We start from the raw sequence: 25,025 nt of genomic DNA, 5'->3' as shown, positions 1-25,025 counted from the left end.
CACCTTGCTTGGATATTTTATCTTCTTGATTAGCCCTGGGGATGTCAAGGGTTTGGTTCCCTGGCTAGGGACTGGGATTTTTTTTTTTTTGGCAGAGAGGCAGTCTTCAAATTCAGCACAGTTTATTATTATTACTTTTATATTTTAAAAATATTTTCTTGGTCCCGCTGCATGGCATGTGGGATATTAGTTCCCTGACCAGGGATTGAACCTTCGCCCTTTGCATTGGAGGCTCAGTGTCTCAACCACTGGACTGCCAGGAAAGTCCCAGCACAGTTTAGATAAAAGAGCCACAGTTTAGAGCCACCCAGGCTAGCTGTATCAGCCTTTTGAAAGTGATGGAAACTCAAATCATACTGTGCGTGCATGCTAAGTCGCTTCAGTTGTGTCTGACTCTTTGTGATCCTATGTATTGTACCCCACCAGGCTCCTCTGTCCATGGGATTCTCCAGGCAAGAATACTGGAGGGGGTTGCCATGCCCTCCTCCAGGGATCTTCCCCACCCAGGGATCGAACTCGCATCTCCTGCAGCTCCTGTGTTGCAGGCAGATTCTTTATCTCTGAGCCACCGGGAAAGCTCCCAAATCATACTAGTTAAAACAAAACACGGAATTCCTGGTCCATGGAGCTGAAAAGCTCAAGCCCCCCAGGACCTAAAGAGTTAAGCACAATTTCTTTCTTCTTCTCTCTGGGCTTTGCCTCTAGATTCTGCTTTCAACTAAATCCTCTCCAGTCTCAGCAACCAAAATAGGAGACTGTTGCCCAATCATTCTGCAACTCCTGGTAGGTCTCTCTTTGGCTCAGATCGGATCACATGCCTAGGACTGAGCCAATCAGTATGGCCGAGGGCAAGGAGTGTGCTGATTGGTCAGGCTGAGTCATGTGCCTCTCTCAACAAGATGGGGTGGGGTCCACCTCATCATAGATAAGGTCCCCCTGACCAGTTCTGTAACTTCTGGCTAGTCATCTGCTTCCATAAATGGGCTGTTTTATAAACAACAAGGTTCTGCTGTATAGCACAGGGAACTATATTCCATATCCTGTGATAAACTATAATGGAAAAGAATATGAAAAAGAACATATATATATGATAACTGAGTCACTTTCCTGTACAGCAATAATTAATGTTACATGGCAACCCACTCCAGTACTCTTGCTTGGAGAATTCCATGGACTGAGGAGCCTGGTGGGCTACAGTCCATGGACTCGCAGAGAGTCGGACACGACTGATCTAATTCACTTTTCACTTACAATGAAAAATAAATTTAAAAAATAAGTGGGCTGCTTTGAGATGAAATGAGGTCATATAAGCAAAGCTTCCAGCATAGTTGTTTTAGTCGCTCAGAGATGGTAAAGCATCCAGCTTAGGTTACCCAAAACAGGAGGGGAGTTGCGGTCTCCTTCTCCTGCGTTAAGTCATGTTACCTCCCTGAGCCTCAGGCTTCTCATCTGTAAAATGAGGCGTTGTTGTTCAGTTGCAAAGTCGTGTTAGACTCTTGTGACCCTCTGGACTGCAGCACGCCAGGCTTCCCTGTTCCTTCACTATCTCCCAGAGTTTGCTCAAGCTCATGTCCATTGAGTCCATGATGCCATCCAACCAGCTCATCCTCTGTCCTCCCCTTTTCCTCCTGCCCTAAAATGGGGCTAATTATTGCAAACTCCTTTTTTTTTAACTTAATTCGGGGGATAAAACATGGTGAGATTGTGGGGTGCTTGCCACCTACAGCTTACTGTCTAGTGCAGGAGGCAGATAATAAACACCTGGTGAGCAGTGAATAAATAAACATAAAATGGTTTCAAATAGTAGTAGCTGTAACAAAGGAAATAAAACAGGGGCATGGAGTAAAGGGAGGTGGGGCCCCTTTCTGTGGAGTGGTTGAAGAGCAGTAAAAATAACAGTCAGTGCTTACAGAGCAGGTGCTGTGTGCCAGACCCTGTCCTGAGGTCTTCACATGTTTCCATCCATTTAAACTCCACAACAGTCCCATGAGGCAGTTACTGTGATTTATCCTCCTCACTTTTCAAATGAGGAAACCAAGGCACAGAGAGGTTGGGTAAGTGACCAAAGTTTGGACAGTAACTGGTTGATCTGGGATTTGAACACAGGCAGTTTCTACTCTTTTAGAATGACGCTACACCGAGGATAATTTCAGTATAATGTGAGTGTGCTGAGACCGGAAGAAAAATTCCTAGCCTGTTTCTTGGGTTCGGAGCCCCGCTCTTCTCCACTGCCCGCAGTAGGAGCTCACTTGAGAACTAAGATTACCATGTAGAATTAATAATACTAATAATGTTGACAGGTCATTTTTTTCATCAAGAGCAAATAGGTACCCAGGTGCAAGAGATTTTTTTGATTCAGAAATGCTTTGTTGCAAAGGAAAAGCAAACCCAGAGAAAAGCCAAGATGTTCATGCCAAGAATAACTGCGTGAATGATTCATTATCGCACTGTTCAAAGAATAGCTTGATGGGCAGAGCAGGCTTCCGGAATGCTTGTGAGGTCAGAAAGCCCCAGGGTAGGTAACGAAGTAATAGTCTTTCTGTTACAGAGAGCAGAGAGGTGCGTGTGTGCTCAGTCATGTCCGACTCTTTGTGACCTATGGACTGTAGCCCACCAGGCTGCTCTATCCATGGGATTCTCCAGGCAAGATTACTGGAGTGGGTTGCCATGCCCTTCTCCAGGGAATTTTCCGAACCCAAGGATGTAGCCTGCATCTCCTGCATTGCACGCAGGTTTTCTTTTTTTAAACCACTGAGCCATCAGAGAAGCTAAAAGAGCAGAGCGGTATCATTCTCCAACAACATCAGAGTGCTAGCAAAAGAAGAAAGTCTCAGGAACCATTTCCCAAAGGGGAAATCATCGCTATCTTTAGTTTCAAACCTTGTCAGTGTGACTTGGAGACTCCACGAGATCCTCAGAGACATTCAATCCTATTATACCTGGTAAGGAAGTGGATTTTTATATTTTTTGTGAATGTTCGAATCTTTTGTCACCAGAACGTGGCTCCTTGTAGGACCGGGACTGCACCTTCATCGTCTTCCTGATCGCCAACACGATTACTAGTATTATTTTAAATACTTGTATTTATTTATGGCTCTTCTGGGTCTTCAGTGCTGCCTCAGGGCTTTGCTCTAGTTTCGGCACGAGGGCTTCTCGTTGCGGAGGCTTCTCTTGTTGTGGAGCACAGGCTCTAGGGTTCTCGGGCTTCAGTAGTTGAGGCTCCCAGGCTGTAGCTGGTCCATGGCACGTGGGATCTTCCTGGTCCAGGGATCATGTCTGTGTCTCCTGCATTGGCAGGTAGACTCTACCATTGAGTCACCAGGAAAGCCCATGATTAATTCTAGATGGTAATCTTAGCTCTCCTGGGTTGTGCTCCTACTGTAAACCCTGTATTGGATTGGGTTCATTGATTCTTTTGTTTTTGCCACACAGCACGTGGAATCTTATTTCCTAGGCCAGGGATCAAACTCAGGCTCCTGCGTTGGAAGTGCAGGGTCTTAGCCACTGGACTGCCGGGGAAGTCCCAACGCTGTAGTGGATTGAAGGGTATCACCCTCCAGAAAAATGTGACCATGTCCTCACAGATCCTAGTACCTGGGAATGGGACCTCATTTGGAAAAAAATATCTTAGGCAATTTAGTTAAGGCTCTCAAGATCACTGTGAACTAACTTACGTCCTATGACAAGTGTCCTCGTAAGAAAAGGAGAATCGCAGAGGAGAGACAAGAAGGTCATAGGAAGATGGAGGTGGACATCAGAGGGATGCTGCCACCAGCCAAGGAATGCCAAGCCTTGCCAGCAACCACCAGAGGTTGGAAGAGGCAGGAAGGAGTCTTCCCTGGAGCCTCTGCAGGGACCAAGTTCCTGCTGACACCTTGATGTGAGAGGATAAATTCCTCCTGCTTTTAAGACATCTGCTGTTGTCGCTCAGTTGCTAAGTCAAGTCTGACTCTTTTTGACCCCATGGACTGTAGCACACCAGGCTCCTCTGTCCTTCACTGTCTCCCGGAGTTTGCTCAGACTCATAGCCAGTGAGTCGGTGATGCTATCTAACCATCTCATCTCCTGCTGCCCCCTTCTCCTTTTGCCTTCAAGCTTTCCCAGCATCAGGGTCTGTTCCAACGAATCAGCTCTTCGCATCAGGTGGCCAAAGCATTGGATCTTCAGCTTCAGCTTCAATCCTTCCAATGAATATTCAGGGTTGATTTCCCTTAGGATTGACTGGTTGGATCTCCTTGCTGTCCAAGGGACTCTCAAGAGTTTTTTCCAGTACCCCAGTTTGAAAGCATCAATTCTTCAGTGCTCAGTTTTCTTTATGGTCCAACTTTCACATCCATACCTGACCCCTAGTTTGTAGTAATTTATGATGTCAGCTTTAGGAAATTAAAACAGCCATCTCAGCTATAGAAGTGGCCACCTTGTTTTTTTCCACATCATCACGCTCATGTCCTTTGTGACACTCGGTCTGTAATCATCCCCTTTATTTTCCTGAGAGTCTGTCTCCTTCCTGGACTGTGATCTCCGGGAGGCCAGAGACCTTGTCCCCTGCTGATGCCCAGGCTCTATGGGGCCCTTAGACATTCGTTTCTGAATGAGATGTACCGGGAGTTGGGGACCTTTCCAAGTAGAACAGAACTCAGAATCAATATTTATGTCCCCAGACAGCAGTCATGAAAATAAAAAACTAACAAAAGACCAAGGCACATTAAAAAAAAAAAGTACTAAACCAAATTTCAGCAGGAAATGTTACAACTCTCCCAGGGGGAGCACTGTTCTCGTCCAGATATTTAATTGAACATGTACAGGAACTCAGCCGGCAGCGTGTCTGGGGAGCTCACACGTGGGGCTGCGGGGACGAACCAACTCTGGGAAACCTCATTAATTTCTAAATGAGAAATGATTTCAGTTCTCAGCCAGCGTCTGGAGGCAATGCCATGCAGCCGACAGATCTTAACAGAACCCGGTTTTCACACCAGCTGTTGTGCTTCCTTGCCCAAGATCTTTCCTTGAGAAAGAAAGGAAGGAAAAGAGGGAGGGAGCAAAGGAGGAAAGACCCCAGGTCCCCGTCCCCTGGAATCACGTTTTGTCCTGTGACAGCCCCAGGAAGGAGATGTGCCTTGTCTCCTTGACTTGCCAAGGCTGCTGGCATTTAGGGGCTTGCAAACCAAGGGGTGTGATCACAGGGGAAGGCAGACCGGATGATTACCTTCATCATCTTTATGGTTGGTGAGGTCATGGTTGATTTAATCCAGGCTCTATGGGCCTCTCCATTTCCTCCACACACATTATCCTTATGGTAACACAGCGAACCGGATCTCATGACCTCCAGGTCAGAGACGTGAAAACGAGCTTCTGAGGAATGAAGCGACTCACAAAAGACAGGGAGTTTGGGGACAGAAGGGGGAGGGGATGGATGCTGGTGGCACTTTTCTGAGTGGTTCTTTCTCTGGCTTCCCCCTCCTCTCTCCTGCTCAACCCCCCCCCGCCCCCACCTGTCACTCTTCAGCCTCCAGTGGCTGGGAAGGGAGTGGGGCCATGGCTGGGGCAGACCCTTCCAGATGTGAACTTCTGCATCTTCTCTGGCGGTGTTCCCTGCTGGTCCAACCCTCAAATCCGTACATGACTACTGGAAAAACCATAGCCTTGACTAGACGGGCCTTTGTCAGCAAAGTGATGTCTCTGCTTTTTAATACGCTGTCTAGGTTGGTCATAGCTTTTCCTCCAAGGAGCTAGTGTCTTAAGTTCACGGCTGCAGTCACCGTCTGCAGTGATTTTGGAGCCCAAGAAAAGAAGTCTGGACGTGAACTTGGAAGCCTTCTTTCAGCCCACTACACCCCTCTGCTGGCCACTCACAATATAGCGACCAGAGCGACCTATAGAAAGTGAAGTTAAAGCCCGTGTCTCTCGTGCCTCAAGACAGTCTGGTGGCCTCCGTCTTAATTAGGGCTGCGCTTAATCACTCAGTCCTGTCCGGCTCGCTGTGGCCCCATGGACTGCAGCCCTCCAGGCTTCTCTGTCCGTGGGGATTTTCCAGGCAAGAATACTGGAGTGGGTGGCCACGCTCTCCTCCAGGGGATCTTCCCAACCCAGGGATCGAACCCAGGTCTCGAACCTAGGTCTCCTGCGTTGCAGGCAGATTCTTTACCATCTGAGCCACCAGGGAAGCCCTCTCATTCAGAGAGAAATGAAAAATCTTCCTGATGGCTCCGGAGCCCCGAGCCCCACGCGAGCCGCTGTGAACGATCTCCCCTCCCCACGTCCTCACTCTCCCTCCCCGCAGCCACCCTCGCTGGCTCTCCCAGAGGAAGTCCCACCGGGCACAACCCCTCCCATCTCTGACTCCCCCCTGCTCCATCCTTCCCTGTCGTCCCTCAGTTCTTGCCCCTCCTGCACGGCTGCCTCCCTCACCTCCTTCAGGTCTTTGCTCTGATGTCACTTCCTCAGTAGAGCCACTGCCCTGCCCGCTTCTCAGCGTTGTTCACGCCCTTCCCCGTGCATTTGTCACCATTTCTCAACTTCATCACTTACTTGTTCACTGCTGACCCCGCATGGCAGGAGCCTTGGTGAATTTGCCTATGTATCTGCCAATCTAGGCACAGAGCCTGGCACCCAGCATGTACTCGATACACATGTGCTGAGTGAATAAGCGAACGAACAAGGACAATACTTACTTATAGGGTGCATGGGATTTAAACGAGGGGGTACTTACGCAGCACAAAGCCTGGCATAACTGAGCTTCGATAACCGTGGCTATTAATCATATCAATGGCTTCCCAGATGGTGCTAGTGGTAAAGAACCCGCCTGTCAGTACAGGAGACATAAGAGACGCAGGTTCGATCCTTGGGTCGGGAGATGCCATGGAGGAGGGCACGTCAACCCACTCCAGTATTTTTGCCTGGAGAATCCCATGGACAGAGGAGCCTGGCGGGCTGCAGTTCATAGGGTCAGACATGACTGAAGTGGCTTAGTACAGCACATTAATCATATTATTATCATGGCTATTTTTTATAATTTTGTTTATTTATTTAGGCTGTGCTGGGTTTGTTGCTGCTCGGACTTTTCTCTAGTGGTGGTTCCAGGGCTTCTCTTGTTTCAGAGCACGGGCTTCAGTAGTTGCAGCTCCTGGGCTCCAGAGCACAGGCTCAATAGTTGTAGTGCATGGGCTTAGTTGCTCTGTGGCATGTGGGATCTTCCCAGATCAGGGATCAAACCTGGGTCTCCCGTGTTAGCAGGCAGATTCTTTACCCCTGAGCCACCAGGAAGCCCAGATCATCATCATTATCGGGCAGTAGTAGTGGCAACTTCCCCCCTCCCCCCAGCGTTTGGGTGCAGGTCACAGGAAGTGCTCAGTAGGTGTTTGTTGATTGACTGAAGGATGTTAGTAACTGCCTCCTTCTGTCTCCCCTAAGCCATGCATGGGACATTCGTGATTCTGCTGCCGCTCAGCCTGATCCTTATGGTTTTCGGGGGCATGACGGGCTTTCTGAGCTTCCTCCTGCGAGCCTCCTGCCTCCTTCTGCTCACGGGGACCCTCTTCCTCTTTGGAGGTAGGTGCCCGCCTGGCATGGAGCCCCAGGTGCCGAGAGGGTCTGTGCACGGTCCCCCAGAAGGAAGGAGGGTGGAGGAGACTGCATTGCCTCTGGGGCTCGGTTTGCCCCGCTGTGATCTCCTAGCTGGAAGGGGTGAACAGATTTCCTGCCCAGGGTCCCTGGGTCTGTGGTCCCAGGAGAGAAGCCTGAGGGTGAGAGCAGGTTCTGAGAATCATCTTCATTGTTTCATAAAAGAAGCCGAGTCCCGAGAGCTTCAGGGTCAGGGTCACGGGCTGGCGGGAGACCCTCGCTGTCTCATGCACACCTGCCATCCTGACACATTGCTTTGCTTTGATTGATTAAAATCAGGCAAGTCAGGCAATGGCTGGGTTTCAAAGATGGGATCTAGCACTTGCTGCTGCTGCTGCTGAGTCGCTTCAGTTGTGTCCGACTCTGTGAGACCCCACCAGGCTCCCCCGTCCCTGGGATTCTCCAGGCAAGAACACTGGAGTGGGTCGCCATTTCCTTCTCCAATGCATGAAAGTGAAAAGTGAAAGTGAAGTTGCTCAGTCGTGTCCGACCCTTAGCGACCCCATGGACTGCAGCCCACCGGGCTCCCCCTGTCCATGGGATTCTCCAGGCAGGAGTACTGGGGTGGGGTGCCACTGCCTTCTCCGGTAGTTTTATAGCCTCCTGCTTATTTACTTATTTACTGGCCGCGCTGCATGGCTTTTGGGGTCTTAGTTCCCCGACGAAGGACTGAATCTGAGCCCTTGGCAGTGAAGGTGTGGAGTCCTAACCACTGGGCCACTGGGGAATTTTCCTGGGTCATTTGAAACGGCCCTTAAAAAAGAACAAGAACAGGGACTTCCCTGGTGGTCCAGCGGCTAAGACTTCATGCTCTCCACGCAGGGGACCCGCCCTCTGTCCCTGCTCAGGGAGCTAGACCCCACATGCTGCAGCTAAACTCCCTGCACAGTCACAGAAGCAACACAAAACAAGAGCAGGGATGACACTCGGAGTCCGTGGAGGGAACGGCAAAGTGGCGCCTGGAGGTGCGAACACCATCCACTGTAATGTTGTTAAGAATATCGGCATTAACAGTTTGCCCAGTGATGAATTCCCCAAACGGCGCCTCCCCAGGAGAAGTCTCCATCCCTGATTTGCCACGAGACCAGGCAATGAGCACTTGACACGAGGCAGATGCCAACGTGGAGCTGAGATGTAGACTGAGGTTAATGTGTTTACATAGCCACCCAGGACCGTCAACTGGACAGCGGGCCCTAATCACACAGGGACAGGGACCAGCCGTGTGCAGGGTGCTGTTCTGGGTGCTGGGGAATCCAGGGCGGACCCCTTGGGACTCACACTGCGGCAGACGGACATTAGCTGGTTCACAAATAGTTGCAAAATTCCAGTTCTGACCTGGGTAGTGATGGAGCGCTGTGAGACGCTGTGAAACCATGGGAGGGGGTGGTTTGGCCAGCTCTGCAGTGGGAGGGAGGGCATCCAGGAATCGACACGAGCTTAGATAGATGGGGGCTTCCCAGGGGGCTCAGTGGTAAAGAATCCGCCTGCCAATTTGGGGGAGATGCAGGTTCTATCCCTGGGTTGGGAAGACCCCTGGAGGAGGACATGGCAACCCATTCCAGGATTCTTGCCTGGAGAATCCCCTGGACAGAGGGGACACGAGCGCGTGCGTGAAAGATGGATGGGGAAGAGCTACCAGGGGCAGGAGGGGGTGGGACAGAGGACAGGCAGAAGAGGGAAGGAGGGGTGGTGCTGGGTGTGTGTGGGGGTCCACCAGCTCTCCTCTGTCCACTGCAGCCCTGGTGACCCTCGCCGGCATCAGCGTCTACATCGCCTACTCAGCCGCTGCCTTCCAGGAGGCGCTGTGTCTTCTGCAGGAGAAGACACTGCTGGACCAGGTGGACATCCGCTTCGGCTGGTCCCTGGCCCTGGGCTGGGTCAGCTGCGTTGCCGAGCTGCTCACCGGGGCCACCTTCCTGGTGGCGGCCCGTGTGCTCAGCCTGAGACGGCGGCAGGACCAGGCCATCTGAACGCAGGCGGGCTCCGGCTCGAGGGCGGAGGGAGCGGCTTGGACTGGAGGGGCCAGTGCTCAGGGACACCATCCTGGTGGGCTGCGGCTTCCCCTTGGTCTGAGGCCACCACCAGAGAGCCACTGTGGGCTGAACTCGGGGCCTGGCGGTCATGTTAGCACTGCCTGGCATGGGGGATGCTGTGTCCAGGCACCTGTGTGTCTGTGGCCTGGAGGAGCCCGAACCCATGAGACCACAAAAAGCGCCCCCTGCGTCACTGCAGCCTCTGTGCACTTCCTCTGGCTTCACTGCATCCTCACACCTGCCCTTTGGATGAGCCTCTCTGTTAAGGAAATGGAGGACCAGAGAGGTTAGGTAAGTGTTGGAAAAAGACACAGCAAGATAGAGGCATATTCTCCGACATCGAAGCGTCTCCGGGTGGTTCCGGCTGACTGGCTGCGACCTGGATCCTGCGTGTGGAGGCGGCTGCATCTCAGACACTGGGCTTCAGGCTTCCCCGTGACCTGGGGCCAGGCAGGAGGTCCCGTGGGGAACCGGGGGGAAGACCGCAGAGACGTGGGCTCCTTGACAGCCAGGTGGTGGATGTGTCCTGCCTCACCTGCCCCAGCCAGGCTCATGCTCACCTAGTCCCCTCCTGAGCCTTCAGCAGAACAGGCTTCGTTGGTACGATGATTCTCCTGCCTGCAATTCGGGAGACCTGGGTTCCACCCCTGAGTCAGGAAGATCCCCTGGAGGAGGGCATGGCAACCTGCTCCAGTGTTCTAGCCTGGAGAATCCCATGGCCAGAGGAGCCTGGCGGGCTGCAGTCCGTGGGGTTGCAGAGTCGGACACGACTGAAGTGATTAAACACACACGCACACACTGCGTACACACATGGTCTCCTCTGGAGCAGTGGGGGTTGTGAGCTGCTTCTGCAAACACTGGAGGTCTGCTGTCACAGGCCAGGTCGTGGGGACATATGACAGCTCTTCTGTGAAAAAACAACACCCCATCGCAGTTCTGTGACTGGAGGTGGAAGGTGTTTCCTTGGTGTGGCCCCAGTGGGTCTGCCTGGGGACTTGTGCCCACCTCCGTGGCCCCATTGGCACTGAACACTCTTCAGAGAAGACTCGGTTCCTTTGGGGTGAAAATCACTGTAGTTTGGCTTTTTCTCGTGTGGCAGGGAGGTTCAGTCTAGAATAGGGAGTTGGGAGGTCCCCGAGGAGTTGGTCAATGGCTAGGGTGATCTCTGGGGACTAATCATAACTCTTCCTCCCTGCTCCAGAAAATTCCATCCCTCTCTCCTCCTGATATTCTGGCCAGTGGGGATGGGGGTCCCCAGAGTGGCTGTGTGTCTGAACTCCCCTGGGGCAGTGCTGCTCACATGTCAGTCCACCGGGAGTCCAGACCCACTTGCCATGCCCTCCTTCAGGGGGTCTTCCTGACTCAGGGGGTCTCTGAGTCGGTGGGTCTGGGTGGGGCTCATTTCTAAGCAGTTTCCAGGTGCTGCAGACACTCCTGGGCTGGGACCACCCTTTGTATCACACTGAACTGGGGAGTTTGTTAAGTGTCAGGGCTGGCTGTCGCCTTGCTGCCCATTAGAATCACAAGGCCTGATGCCGGGGCTGAACATCTGCTCTGATGGTCTCCAGGGGGGCAGCCTAGGCGCTGATAATTGTTAAGACCTCTTCTGATGACTCAACATCAGCTAAGCTTGAGAACCTGCTCCTGTAAGATTCTGAGTCATGAGATGTGTGGAGGGCTGGGGAGCTGCAGGTTTAAGAAACTCCCCAGGAGGGACTTCCCTGGTAGTCCAGTGATTAAGACTCTGTGCTTCCAATGCAGGGGGTGCAGGTTCGATCCCTGGTCTCAGAACTAAAATCCCACCCGCTGCATCGTGTGGCTAAAAACAAAATAAAATACCTGTTAGAGAAACTCCTCAGGAAGGGCTGATGGTTCAGATTTGGGGACCACTGGTGTGGATGTAAGATGCGAACATTAAGATCAACTGCATAATGTTATCATCCTCACCATGACATCACTCTACCATGACATCACTCTACCATGACATCACTACTTTTGCCACAACGTCACTGCCTTCACTATGACGTCCTCCCCTCACCTTCGTGAAGAAGGGCATCCTGAGTAGGGCATGGTCATCGTCACGGCTGACACCCACTGAGTCATTGCTTACTCTGCCCCTGCATCGTCCAGTGAACCCATCCATCAGTCGTTCGACAAACCTCTGAGGGCCGGCCGTTTATGCTAGGAACCAGGGGCAGTGACCCCACCAGAGCGAGCCCTTGCTCCCTGAGTTGCCACGTGGTTGAGGACAGAGGCAGGTGAAATATATGGCTGATGGTGATGACTATGGAGATGCGCAAAGTGCATACAGGTCAGAACTGAGGTACACATGGACTAAGCTAGGAGAGAGTGACGGTCACTCAGTCGTGTCTGACTCGTCGTGACCGCATGGACTATACAGTCCATGGAATTCTCCAGGCCAGAATACTGGAGTGGGTCACCTTTCCCTCCTCCAGGGGATCCTCCCAATCCAGGAATCGAACTGGGGTCTCCTGCGTTGCAGGTGGATTATTTGCCAGCTGAACTTCCGGGGAAGCCCAAGCTAAGGAGAGAAAGGGGGTACAATTGGGACTGAAATTCACATCTACCTGATTCCAGCTCACTTCTGGGTTCAAATCATTGCTGCTGCTTCCCTTTCTGTCTAATATGGAAAAGTGCAAATAAAGTGGATTGGTCACAACACCTCGTGGCAGTGGGTGAGTGCTTTCCCCAAAATCAGTTTCTAGTCTGGGGAGAAAGATGAAAAAGTTTTCACAAAGCGAGAGCAAACTGTGATGGTAAGAGGGCGGTCTCTGCTGCCACCTTCTGGTCACATGGGGGAACTGCACCAGAGGCTGGTTTTGATGTTCAAATCAGACCAAGGCCATTTGTTCTCAGCCTTTCAGTGGGTTAAACACTCAGGGCAGGGGTTCTTCACTGGGGGAGATTCGCCGCTCCCTCTCCACTTGGGGCGTTTGGGGTTATCTGGAGACATTTCTGGTTGTCGTTACTGGGGACGGGTGCTACTGGCCTCCGGTTGGTGGAGGTCAGGGCCGCTGATCAACTTCCACAGGGCATGGGATGCCCCCCCTGCCCCCCAAAAAGAAAGATCTAGTCCCACCTGTCAAAGCACCAAGGGTGAGAAACCCGGCTGTGGAAACGAAAAGAAATAATTACAAAGAGAGAGTGTTTTCAAAGAACTGACCGCTGCTGCTGCTAAGTCACTTCAGTTGTGTCCGACTCTGTGCGACCCCATAGACGGCAGCCCACCAGGCTCCCCGTCCCCGGGATTCACCAGGCAAGAACACTGGAGTGGGTTGCCATTTCCTTCTCCAATGCATGAAAGTGAAAAGTCAAAGTGAAGTCTCTCAGTCGTGTCTGACTCTTAGCGACCCCATGGACTGCAGCCCACCAGGCTCCTCCGTCCATGGGATTTTCCAGGCAGGAGTACTGGAGTGGGGTGCCATTGACACAATTGTAAAGAATTTCATTCATTCAGTAAATACTTACCAAACACCTGTTATATGCTGAAAACCGTGCTGAGGTCTGAGAACACATCCGTGGGCATGGATGACAAGATCCCTGGCGTTACATGGAAACCGACGGCGCACGTTCGAACCAGTATGAGAAACTCGCATGGTGAAGAAAACAGGGTCATGAGATGGAAGGTGCTGGGAGGGGCTGCTCTCGGAAGGACAGTCAGGAAGGGCCTCTGGGAGGAGGTGGCATTCGTGCAGAGACTCAGATGAGGAGCCCTTCATAGCGAAACAGCCGACCAGGCAGGTGTCAGCACGTGCAAAGGCCCTGAGGTGGGAAACAGGCTTAGGTGTTTGAGGGAGGGAAGGAAGGCGTGTTGGGGGATGGCGGTAGGAGGTGAAAAGGTGAGGAGGAGGCAGAGGAACAGGGCTAGGGGTTCCCTCTGGTCCATGGTAAGGAGGTTCTTCATGGTTGAGCTGTGTTTGGGATTCAGTCCTATCACACCCCATTCCATTTCATTCCATCCCTATTTTGAATATATTTTCAATGTTTTGGCCACACAGTGCAGCATGCAAGGTCTTAGTTCCCTGACCAGGGATCAAGCCTGTGCCCCCTGCAGGGGAAGTGCAGAGTCTTAACCGCTGGACCACCAGGGAAGTCCCTCCTTTGCTGTCTGGGCGGCAGAGGTGCGTCGGCTCTAACCCAGTGGTTCTCACTACAGGCTTCACATTAGCATCATTCAGGGGCTTTAAAATAAAACCAAACTTCTAACAACTGAGCCCAAAGGAATCCAAACTTCGAAAGTGGGCCCAGGCACTGGTATTTAAAAAAAAAGAGTTCCCCAGGTGACTGTGCTGAGCAGGGGTGGGGTGAGAACCCCTACAGAAGCTCCTTTGGTCTTGGGGGTGGAGAGCAGATGGAGGAGGGGCTTCTCCCATCATCTGGGGGGATGAGGGTGTTTGGACCAGGGGGACTTGGACTCAGGGGTTTGGACTCAGGGTGGGCTTTAGGGGTTGAGGGGAGTGGGCTTTTACTCTCAGAAAAGTAAATAGGACAAGAAGGGGAGGAAATACTTGCCTCCCCTTTGCAGAGGGAGCTCTGCCTGGACCTGTGTCCTTCGGTCCAGACCTGGCTGGACCCTCTGATGTGGATGGTCCATGGAACTGACCCACTCCCTACTCAGGATGGCTCTGCCTGGTGAGAAAGTTCATTCATTCATTCGTCCGCTCATTCGTTGACTCGCTGTCCACCCTCCATCCAGCCATTCACAGATACGTTCATCATTTATCAATATGTAGTGATTCACTCATATTCTTCATTCACTTCTTCACTCACTTATGAAGTGAAAGTGTTAGTTGCTCAGCTGTGTTCAAGTCTGTAGCCCGGGCTATGGACTGTAGCCCACCAGGCTCCTCCGTCCATGGGATTCTGCAGGCAAGAATACTGCAGTGGGTTGCCATGCCCTCCTCCAGGGGATCTTCCCGACCCAGGGATTGAACCTGCACCTCTCATATCTCCTGCATTGGCAGGCAGGTTCTTTACCACTAGTGCCACCCGGGAAGCCTGTGCTTTCCCAAATATTTACAACTGGGGACCCCCCCAGCCCCCACTCCTGGAGCATCTGGAGGATAGGGGAAGGGAGAGAGGACAGAATGACAGAGGGACACGAACACACAGACACAAGAGGCTCAGAGAAACATAGCAACACCTTTATAGAGATAAAGACAGAGGTAGTGGCAGAGAGGGGCCTTCCCAGGTGGTGCAGTGGTAAAGAGCCTGCCTGCCGATGCAGGAGGCGTAAGAGAGGAAGCTTCATCCCCGGGTCGGAAGATCCCCTGGAGAAGGCAATGGCAACCCACTCCAGTATTCTTGCCTGGGGAATCCCAAGGACAGAGGAGCCTGGAGGGCTGCAGTCCATGGGGTCGCAGAGTCAGACACAACTGAACATGCAGGCGTGGAGAGAGAGACAGAGAGGAGTGGACTGAAGGCAGAGACAGACAGAGAATGAAGGAGCCAAGTCCAGAGAGAAAGAAGAGGGAAAGACAGGAAGAGGCTGAGGGAGGTTCAGGAAGCCCAGCTGAGACTGGGGAGCTGTGAAATGTCAGGTCTGAGAAAGGCCAGGAACGGCCGATGCACCTCTTCCAGCTCAGGGGCGTGGTTTTGGGGAAGTCCCTGGCTCCCTCTGGGCCTCAGTCTTCTTGTCTGTAAAATGGGCACACGGATCATCCTCCCCAAGCCCATTTCATCCAGTTCAATCCCACAAGTTTCTCCTGAGAGCCGTTTCATGCCAAGTCCTCAGCCAGGCACTGGGAACACACCAGTCAGCCAAACAGGTTGTCACAAGGTCCTGCGAAACTCTAGGTGTGGATGTGACTTTTGGGTCGAGGAAGTCCCGCCTAGGGGAATGGCGTCCCCTATTCTACTGGCTCTCTGGCGGCCGTTACCCCGTCACCCTCTCTCATAAGCCGGGGTCCAGCCAGGGGACAAGAGACTCGGTGGGGCTGAGGCTGGTGGGGAGAAAGCATGATTCAGGCAGCGAGAGGCTTCGGGCTGTGCCTGGGCCGCCGTGCTCCTGGGAACGCGCTCTTTTGCTTCCTGGACAGATGACTTGGGAAAGTCCCTTCTCGTGTTCGGGTCTCGATTTCTCACCTCCCCGGCAGGTCTGAGCTTTTCCCGGGAGGACTGGCCGGTGGAGAGGGAGCACATCACCTCCCGGCTGCTTAGATGTCCCCGATTGTCCGTAGGAGGCGTCCCTGCTGGGCTCAATCACGGGTCATCTGCTCTGGCCTCTTCTGGAAGCTTCCTGGGAGCACCGTTGAAGGTGGGTCACCCAGCAGACGTGACTGACTTACACCTGGGAGCATTTGAGAGTTTCCTAAATTCCTGGCTCCCATCTGACCCCTGCCACTGTCCTGCAAGGGGCAGGGGGGCGCGTCCTCTGTGGTTCCCACCATCAGATGCACACCAGCAGAGGCTCAGCGAGGCCAAGGACGCTCCAAGGTCATGGGCTGGGACTGAGACCCAAAACTGCTGCTCTGATCACTCAACTGAGCCACGGGCTTCTGCCTCCGCCTCCACCCTCCTTGGGGTCTGAGGATCCCCCTGCCCCAGGGCACCTGATGCAGCTGTCCCTGGAGATCCTGCCCTTTCAACAGCAACCAGGTTAAGTTGCCTGTATTCCAACCACAGCTTGGGGAGTGGACCTCTCCCCATCAGGAGGATATGGGGATTTTCTCAGAACATTGGCATTTGTTCCGTGTTCCTTTCTATTTCCTCAATTAGAAATGCTTAATTTAATGGAATACTCGGAGCCCCAGAGGAAGAACAAGCCTGGGATGACTAATACAATATTTATGCGCTGGGAGAGCTGAGTTCCCGAGTCCCCTGCCTCCCCGCTCCTTTGTGGGGCTCGCTCCCTCCTGCACCTCCCTGGGTGGTTGAGTCCTTGCCTGGAAGCAGCAGCCTGGGGGAGCCCGAGTGACGAGCTGAGGCCTCACCTGTGATGCCTGGAGCCAGCTGTCGGTTTTCCTCCTCACCGAGGACGTGGTCCTGATTCTGCACCACGGAACCAGCAGCTGGTGTCAGTCCTAGATGGCCTGATGTCCACACCTGACCTTCACCTTTCACCCGTGAGGCCCTGAGAGGGGATGTGTGTGTTCAGGTAGTCGCCTACTGCTGTGGCGCAAAGGGACTGCTGTGGGTTCAAGGGCTTTCCAAGTGGCTCGGTAGTAAAGAGCCTGCCCGCCAATGCAGGAGATGCAGGTTCGATCCCTGGGTCGGGAAGATCCCCTGGAGGAGAAAATGGCAACCCACTCCAGTTTTCTTGCTTGGGCAATCCCATGGACCGAGGAGCCTGGTGGGCTATGGTCTATGAGGTCAAAAAAGAGTGGGAGGTGAACAGGCACACAGGTGGGCTCAGGGGTATACTCCAAAACTCGTAACTCAGTACCTGTGAACACGACCTCATCTGGAAAGAGAATCTTCGGAGGTGTAATTAGTTAAGACGAGGTCACACTGTACCAGGGTAAATCCAGTAACTGGTGTCTTTATAAGAAGCCATGTGTGCGTGTGCTGAGTCACTTCAGTCATCTCCGACTCTATGCGACCCTGTGGACTGTAGCCCACCAGGTCCATGGGATTCTCCAGGCAAGTATACTGGAGTGGGTTGCCATTTCCTCCTCCAGCGGATCTTCCCAACCTGGGGGTCAAACCCAAGTCTGTTTTGTCTCCTGCACTGGCAGGCATAAGAAGCCAGAGGAAGCCACCGACACACAGAGAGGGGACCCGGCTTACAGAGCGATGCTGCCGTAAGCCAAGGCACACCTGGAGCCTCCGGAGACAAGAAGAAGGATCCTGCCCTGGAGTCTTCAGATGGAGCGTGGCCCTCCTGACCTTTGATCTTATTATTTTTTTTTTTCATAAAAAAATTTTTTTTTGGCCATGCCACTCAGCTTGCGGGATCTTAGTTCCCTGATCAGGGACTGAGGCTGGGCCCTGGCAGTGAAAGTTGGGCCGCCAGAGAAGTCCCCTGGTACCTTGGTCTTAGACTTCTGGCCTCTAGAATTGTGAGAGAATAAGTTTCTGTTGTTTTTAGGTGCCCAGTTTCGGGTCCTTTGTCATGGTGGTCTTGGGAAATGAATACAGGCCCTATCACCAGGGTTGTTCTGGAAAATCAGAATAGGGACTTCCCTAGTGGTCAGTGGCTAAGACTCTGCACTTCCAATGCAAGGGGGCTGGGGCTCCATCTCGGGTTGGGGGACTAGATCTCACGTGCTGCAACCAGAGATTTACACGCTGCAGCTAAGGCCTGGTGTAGCCAAATCCGTACTTTAAAAAACACATCAGAATAGTAACCGCAGCTACATAGTAAGTGCTTGTCACGTGCTGAGCGTACTTTATCTTCTGTCTGAAGACACCTGTGAGGCATGTGCTGTTTTTCTCTCCTCCGTGACGAGCAGACGGAGGCTAAAGTGAAGTCACTCAGTAGTGTCCGACTCTTTGTGACCCCATGGACTCCTCTGTCCATGAGATTCTCCAGGCAAGAATACTGGAGTGGGTAGCCATTTCCTTCTCCAGGGGATCTTCCTGACCCAGGGATCGAACCCAGGTCTTCTGCGTTGCAGCAGATTCTTTACCATCTGAGCCACTAGGGAAGTTAGACTGAGGCTTCCAGAGGGGAAATGATGGCCCAAGCGCACACCTCTGGTGAGAGGTGGGTCTGGGACACGGGTCGAGGCTGGCTGACCAGCTGCCTGTTTCTTTGTTGCTTCATAACACATCACCCCAAAAGCAGCATCTAAAACCAGCAGCCATCATTTTTTTTTCCCTCTCTTGTGGTCTTTGAGCAGAGGCTACGCTCTAGTCTCAGGCTTACTTGCCCTTTGGCCTGTGGGATCTTCCTGGACCAAGGATCAAACCTGTGTCCCCTGCATCAGCAGGTGAATTCTTAACTGCTGGGCTCCCAGGGAAGTTTCTACTTTTTTTTTAATTAATTTTTTTTCATTTACTTTATTATCATTTTTTGGCGGCACTACACCACTTGTGCAATCTTAGTGCCCTGACTGGGAATTGAACCTGGGCCCTCAGCAGTGGAAACACGAAGTGCTAACCACTGGACCACCAGGGAAGCCTAATTTGCTTTCTTAATCTCACTGCTTCACTATTTCCGCTCGCAAGATCTCAGGCATCTCTACTTCCCCCCCCGCGCCCTGCTCCAGTCCCCAGCAAAGCCCAGTGACTGATCTGAGTCCTTAGCAAGCAAGAAGGCCAGATTGTGGAAACCACAGAGAGGAGCCCAGAGGTCAAGGGGGCAGTTTTTAAGAAATTGTGGTCCAATATCCACAGAGTAAAGTTTAAACATTTTAAAACACACAATTCAGGGGCATTTAGCACCTTTACAATGTTAAACAAGCATCACCATCTCGTTCTAGAACACTATCATCACTCTAGAAGGAAATGCTGTACTAAATGGGGGTTTTTCTGGAGGAGGTGATGCTTTTATTTTCTATATTTCAGCTGAGTCGTGGGGCATATGGGAATTCTGTTCCCCCACCAGGGATTGAACCCATGCTCCCTGCATTGGAAATGTAGAGTCTTCACCCTCGAATCTCCGGGGAAGTCCCAGAGGCGACACTTTCAGGCTTGAGAAGGATCTCTCTGCTCATTGCGTGGGTGACGGGCCAGAGTGGGTGGTGGTGAAGCTGCAGGGATCAAGGCCAGCAGAGAGGCTGGTCGGTGCAGGGAGCTTGGGGGCTCAGGTAGGGTGGAGGTGATGGGAAGGCAAGAAGAATTCAGAGCTGGCGTTTAGGTGATGGGGTTACGGAAGTGGGTGGGTGCCTGACGTGCCCAGGTGATAGCAGTTTCCCAGGTGGGAGAGTAATGTGAGTGGAACTGGCGTTTCCAGAACTGGAAAATGCTGGAAGGCCGGCCGACTGGTGGTGCTGGAGGAGGGGTGCAAACTGTGACTCCGCTCTGGAGGACACTGAGGCCCTGGGGGACGTCCAAGCGGACCCACCCAGGCGGCAGCTGGGAATCTTTTTTTTTTTTTTTTAATTATGCTTTGCTTTGAAAGGGCTTCCCAGGTGGTGTAGTAGTAAGGAATCCACCCTCCAGGACTTCCTGGGCTGGTGCAGTAGCTAAGACACTGAGCTCCCAAAGCTAGGGGGCCCGGGTTCAACCCCTGGTCAGGAAACTAGATCCCACATGCCACAAGGAAGAGTTTGCATGACACAGCTAAAGATCCTGTGTGCCGCAAGTGGGACCTGGAGCAGCCAAATAAATAATAAATATTTTTTTTAAAAAAGAGCCCACCTGCCAATGCAGGAGATGCAAGAGATGCAGATTTCATCCTTGAGTCAGGAAGATCCCCTAGTAACCCACTCCAGCATTCTTGCCTGGAGATTCCCATGGACAGAGAAGCCTGGCGGGCTACAGTCCATGGGGTCGCAGAGAGTCAGACACGACAGCACACGTACGTGCACATTGCTTTCCAGGTTATTATTATTTTTGGCTGTGTTGTGCTGCATGTGGAATCTTTGTTCCCCGACCAGGGACTACTGTGCTCCCTGCACTGGGAGTGCAGAGTCCCAACCACTGGATTGCCAGGGAATTCCTGGGAATACTTCTCAGCACAGAGGGTCAGATTGGCTGGGACTTCCCAGCCTCAGCCCTAGTGAAGTCTGAGGTCAGATCACTGTGTGTTGTGGGGGCCACCCTGTGCATTGATGGGGTGCCCAATCTCTGGACTCTACCCAGTTCAGTTCAGTTGCTCAGTCGTGTCCGACTCTTTGCGACCCCATGAATCGTAGCACACCAGGCTTCCATGTCCATCACCAACTCCCGGAGTTTACTCAAACTCATGTCCATTGAGTCGGTGATGCTATCTAAACATCTCATCCTCTGTGGTCCCCTTCTCCTCCCACCTTCAATCTTTCCCAGCATCAGGGTCTTTTCAAAAAGTTCTTCGCATCAGGTGCCCAAAGTATTGGAGTTTCAGCTTCAACATCAGTCCTTCCAATGAATATTCAGGACTGATTTCCTTTAGGATGGACTGGTTGGATCTCCTTGCAGTCCAAGGGACTCTCAAGAGTCTTCTCCAACACCACAGTTCAAAAGTATCAATTCTTTGGCTCTCAGCTTTCTTTATAGTCCACTCTCACATCCATACATGACTACTGGAAAAACCATACCTTTGACTAGATGGACTTTTGTTGGCAAAGTAATGTCTCTGCTTTTAAATATGCTGTCTAGGACTCTACCCAGGAGATGTCAATTACATCCCTTTCTCAGGCATGACGATCACAAATGTCTCCAGACATTGCCAGATGTCCCCTGGGGGTGGGGGGCACAGTTGCTCCGGATGAGAACCACTCGGTCCAGTGCTTTGGAGAATCTGTATCTAGAGGGTGATGTAAACCTCTGGACTCCTTGAGATGCTCAGAGGATCAGTGTGGTGTGAGAGCGGAGAGGCCTGCTTTGTCTGTGCCCCAGCTCCAATGGGGCACAACCAGCAGAGACCACCAGACTCATCAAGAAGGAGGGACTGGGGGGAGGAAGGAGGGACAAGCCCAGAAGAAGGCAGATCAGGGTGTGGTCTGCTTCCCCCATCTCCCTCCCTTCACCTGCCATGAGCATCACCTTTCTGCCTGGACTCTGTGACCGGGGAGGGACCGCAGAGTGCGATGGGCCAACGGCTTAAGCCTCTCATGTCTGCACTTCCTCAGCCCTAAGACAGGCAGGGCTCCCAGCGGTACCTGCCTTCGAGAGAGTTGTGGCGATTACATGCGTCTCCGCCGCACAGAGCTTCGGACCGGGCTTCTCATTTGAAAGTGTAAATCGGGGTTGCTGTTCTTAGTATTCTACTCATTTCCAGACCTCGGACTTTGCCTTAGTTCACGGGTTTAATTAACTCCATGATTCATACATTCAGCAAATATGTCCAGGAGCCTTACTCCATGCTCCCCCTGGGAGAGAAGCAGTGAGCAGGAGGCAGGCAGACCCTGGCCTGTTGAAAGCCTGGGCTTGGGGAGGGGTGGGGAGACAGATATTAATCAAATGTCACACATGTAATTACAGATGGAGACAAGCGCTGTGATGAAGGGCAAGAGAAGCCAGGATGCAGACTCCTTCTCGGTTTAGCTGCCTTCTCGGTTCAGCTGCGGGCAGCTTCCGCAGGCAACTCAGCAACAGCTGTTTGCAGGGCCTGACCCTCCACCAAGGGAGCAAGTCAAGGATGGAAACCCTCTCCAATGCATCTTTCATCATCCTGGAGAAAGGATTCCTGTGAAGCAGCCTTAGGGCCTGCTATTTCTACTGAAGGGGGCTTCAGTCTTTTCAAGCTCAGCTTTGGATTGAAACACCAAGTTCTCAAAATGTGGATGAAAATGTAGAGAAACAGGGGCAGCGTTAAAGCTGTTCCTAAGCCTCCTGGCTTTTCTGGAGAAAACCACCTGCTTGTTTGGGTTGATTTTAGCATAGATGGTGGGGACAGGGGACACACCCACATACACACATCTTCCATAAAGCGTCATCCTGGTAGGGGGGATACCACCTGGCATGATGGAAAATACTCCTGGTTAAAGGCTGGGAGGTTTGGACCCTGGGTCAGGCTCGACCTCCAAACCGGAAGGATGACCTGGAGTTCAGGCCATTCCCCTCCTGGACGCTAAACCTCCAATCACTTCTGCTCTAGAGTCCAGGTCTCAGGGTCGAGACCAGGGTGAGGAGAGGGAGGCTGGTGGAGGTGCTGAATCAGATCCTGTCTTCATTTACAGATGTTGCTATTCTGTTCACCATGGGTGTTTGGAGGCTTTAAAAAAGCAGTGCATCCAATGTTCATTGCAGCATAGCCAAGACATGGAAGCAACCTAGATGTCCATTGACAGAGGAAAGGATAAAGAAGATATGGTACATACATACAATGGAATATCATTCAGCCATTAAAAAGAATGAAATAATGTCAATTGCAGCAACATAGATATTGTCACAGTAGTGAAGTAAATCAGAGAAGGAGAAATATCATATGACACCCCTTAAAAGTGGACTCTCAAAAGAAATGATACAAATGAATTTACGAAACAGAAAGAGGCTCATAAACAGAGAAGGAACTTACGGAGGAAGTTCGGATGGGGGGAAGGGGTAGTTAGGGAGTTTGGGATGGACGTGTACTCACTGTTATGTTTAAAATGGACAGCCAACAAGGACGCGCTGTATAGCACAGGGAAGTCTGGTCACCGTTCTGTGCCTGTCTGGATGGAAGGGAGCGTGGGGGAGAATGGATACGTGTATGTACGGCTGAGTCCCTTTGCTGTCTACCTGAAACTATCACAGCGTTGTGAATTGGCTATAGTCCAATACAAAAGAAAAAGTTTAAAGTTGTTTTAAAAAGAGCAGGACATGGCTGTGTTATTTATCCAGATGAGCGAGTCGTGGAGGTGGCCTTAGATTTTGCACCCAGGGCCAGTGGCTCACTGCCTCACTCTAGTTCTGATTCTCATGGGCCCCTGCTGGACCTACCCTTTACTTTGAGGGTATTTGGGTTGAAATGTTCTTCCTATTTGTAGAGCATCTTATGGCTTCCAAAGCTCGCTGACTCCTGAGATCTCTTTTGAGATTTTGGGAGTCCCCCAAAATACCCAAGATGGGGGGTGTTGTTCACCCATTCACAGATGAAGAAACTAAGATGAAGAAACTTTTCCAGAGAGAAAAGATAGTGTGTTCAGGGTCACAAACTAGGGTCCAGGGTCAGATCCAAGTTCAAGGGGGTTTTTCTGCTCCATTCCCTGGACAGCTTGACAGGTACAGTTGAATGGGTCTTGTCAGATGACTTTAAGAATTTATTATTACTTTTTTCTTCACAACAATAGTATGTGTTCATTATAGAACATTTGAAAAATACACATAAAGAACAGAAAGTGAATAAAAGCCTCCTATAGTTCACCACGCAGTGATGACATCTATTAATATTTTTACGTATTTCTTAAAAATCTTTATTAAATTTTTAATAATATTGCTTCTGTCATTTATGTTCTATTTTTTGGTACCTTTGAGTAAATAAATAAAAGATGCCCTCTCCAGATAGGGGTGAATGGTTTAGCACATGGAACCAGAAAACACCCTTTTATGAACCAGCCCAGCAGCAGGGCACAGTCTGATGAGCAGGTGCAACTTGGATTTCTTCCCGACCTTGGTTCCTTGGGGAGGGGGAAGGTGCTTTTGTGCCGTGCTCAACCTGCCCTACTGTAAGTGTTGGCCCCGAGCACAGAAGCATTCTCGAACAACGTACGTATTTCTGAATCATTTCTGAAGAAATCAGCATTAATCAAAAATTCATGCAAATTATAAAACTACTCTTGAGATAAGTACGGCAATGAACCTAAACACTGACTCCAGAATTCTTTTTAAAATCTCTTTTCGAAATGGATCGTCCTTTTCTGTCACCTGGTATCCAGCAAAATGCTTGACAGAGAGGAAATGCTCTGTGTTTGTAAAACGGAATGGAAGCGTACAGTGTGGTGGCTCTAAAATACGTCTGCAGAGTCTCTGAAAGTGTGAAATCTAATTCCTTTTCTCTTAAAAAAAAATAAAAAGTTTTGGCTGCTGTGCTGGGTCTTAATCGCAGTGCTCGGGCTCTCTCTAGCTGTGATGTGGGCTTGGCTGCTCTGCGGCAGGTGGGATCTTAGCTTCCAGACCAGGGATCAAGTGTTGATCCGCAACATTGGAAGGTGGATGCTCAACCACTGGCCCACCAGCGAGTCCCCCTCTTCTCTTAAATACGGGCTAGCCTCATGACTTGCTCTCAACCAACAGGCAGGAGAAGTACTGTTGCATGACTTCTGAGTCTCGGTCATAAAAGAATGCAGTTTCTGCCCGGTTTCCCCCTCTCCCGGCTTCTCTGTGCCCTTGAAACTGAGCTGCCACGTTGTGAGGAAGCCCAGGCAGCCAGGTGGAGGGAGCATCTGCAGTGTGCCAGCTCTGGTTCCTGCTTCGGTCCCGGCGACAGCCAGCATCAACCCCTGGATGTGCGATGGAGTGACCGTCCAGAGGATTCCAAATCCCATCCTCCAAGCTGTACCACCAGCTGAGGCTGAGTGGAGCAGTGACTGGTCCTCTGCACTGAGCCCTGCCGACTTGTAGATTCATGGGCAAAACAAACGCGTTTGTGGTGATAGATCACTCTGTTTCGGGGTGGTTTTTTAGGCAGCACTAGATATGTAGAACAGTTATGGTCCTGCTCAGTCACTCAGCTGCGTCTGACTCTTTGGGACCCCATGGACTGTAGCCCACCAGGCTCCTCTGTCCATGGGATTGTCTGGGCAAGGATACTGGAGTGGGTTGCCATTTCCTCCTCCAGGGATCTTCCTGATCCAGGGGTCAGACCCACGTCTCCCTTGTCTCCTGCATTGCAGACGGATGCCT

General features: G+C 51.6%; 1 protein-coding gene across 2 annotated transcripts in view; it reads left to right on the top strand.

Annotated features, from left to right (window-relative positions):
- TMEM114 (transmembrane protein 114) overlaps window positions 1-24,207 on the top strand; it is a 29,559-nt gene extending 5,352 nt beyond the window's left edge. The window contains exons 3-4 of one of the 2 annotated variants that reach the window (XM_061401069.1): window positions 15,770-15,930; window positions 21,684-24,207. In XM_061401069.1, coding sequence (XP_061257053.1) covers window positions 15,770-15,930; window positions 21,684-21,746 — 224 coding nt within the window. In that variant the 3' untranslated portion in view covers window positions 21,747-24,207. Of the gene's footprint in view, window positions 1-7,410; window positions 7,549-9,357; window positions 12,334-15,769; window positions 15,931-21,683 lie in introns of those variants that run through there. The other variant, XM_061401068.1, reaches the window with a different exon arrangement.
- The last annotated feature ends 818 nt before the right edge of the window (window positions 24,208-25,025 follow it).

This window comes from Bos javanicus, chromosome 25, assembly GCF_032452875.1.
Source record: "Bos javanicus breed banteng chromosome 25, ARS-OSU_banteng_1.0, whole genome shotgun sequence".
In the NCBI taxonomy this organism is placed as follows: Eukaryota; Metazoa; Chordata; class Mammalia; order Artiodactyla; family Bovidae; genus Bos; species Bos javanicus.
The sequence above is the reverse complement of the archived record's forward strand: the minus strand, read 5'-3'. Positions and strand labels throughout refer to the sequence as shown.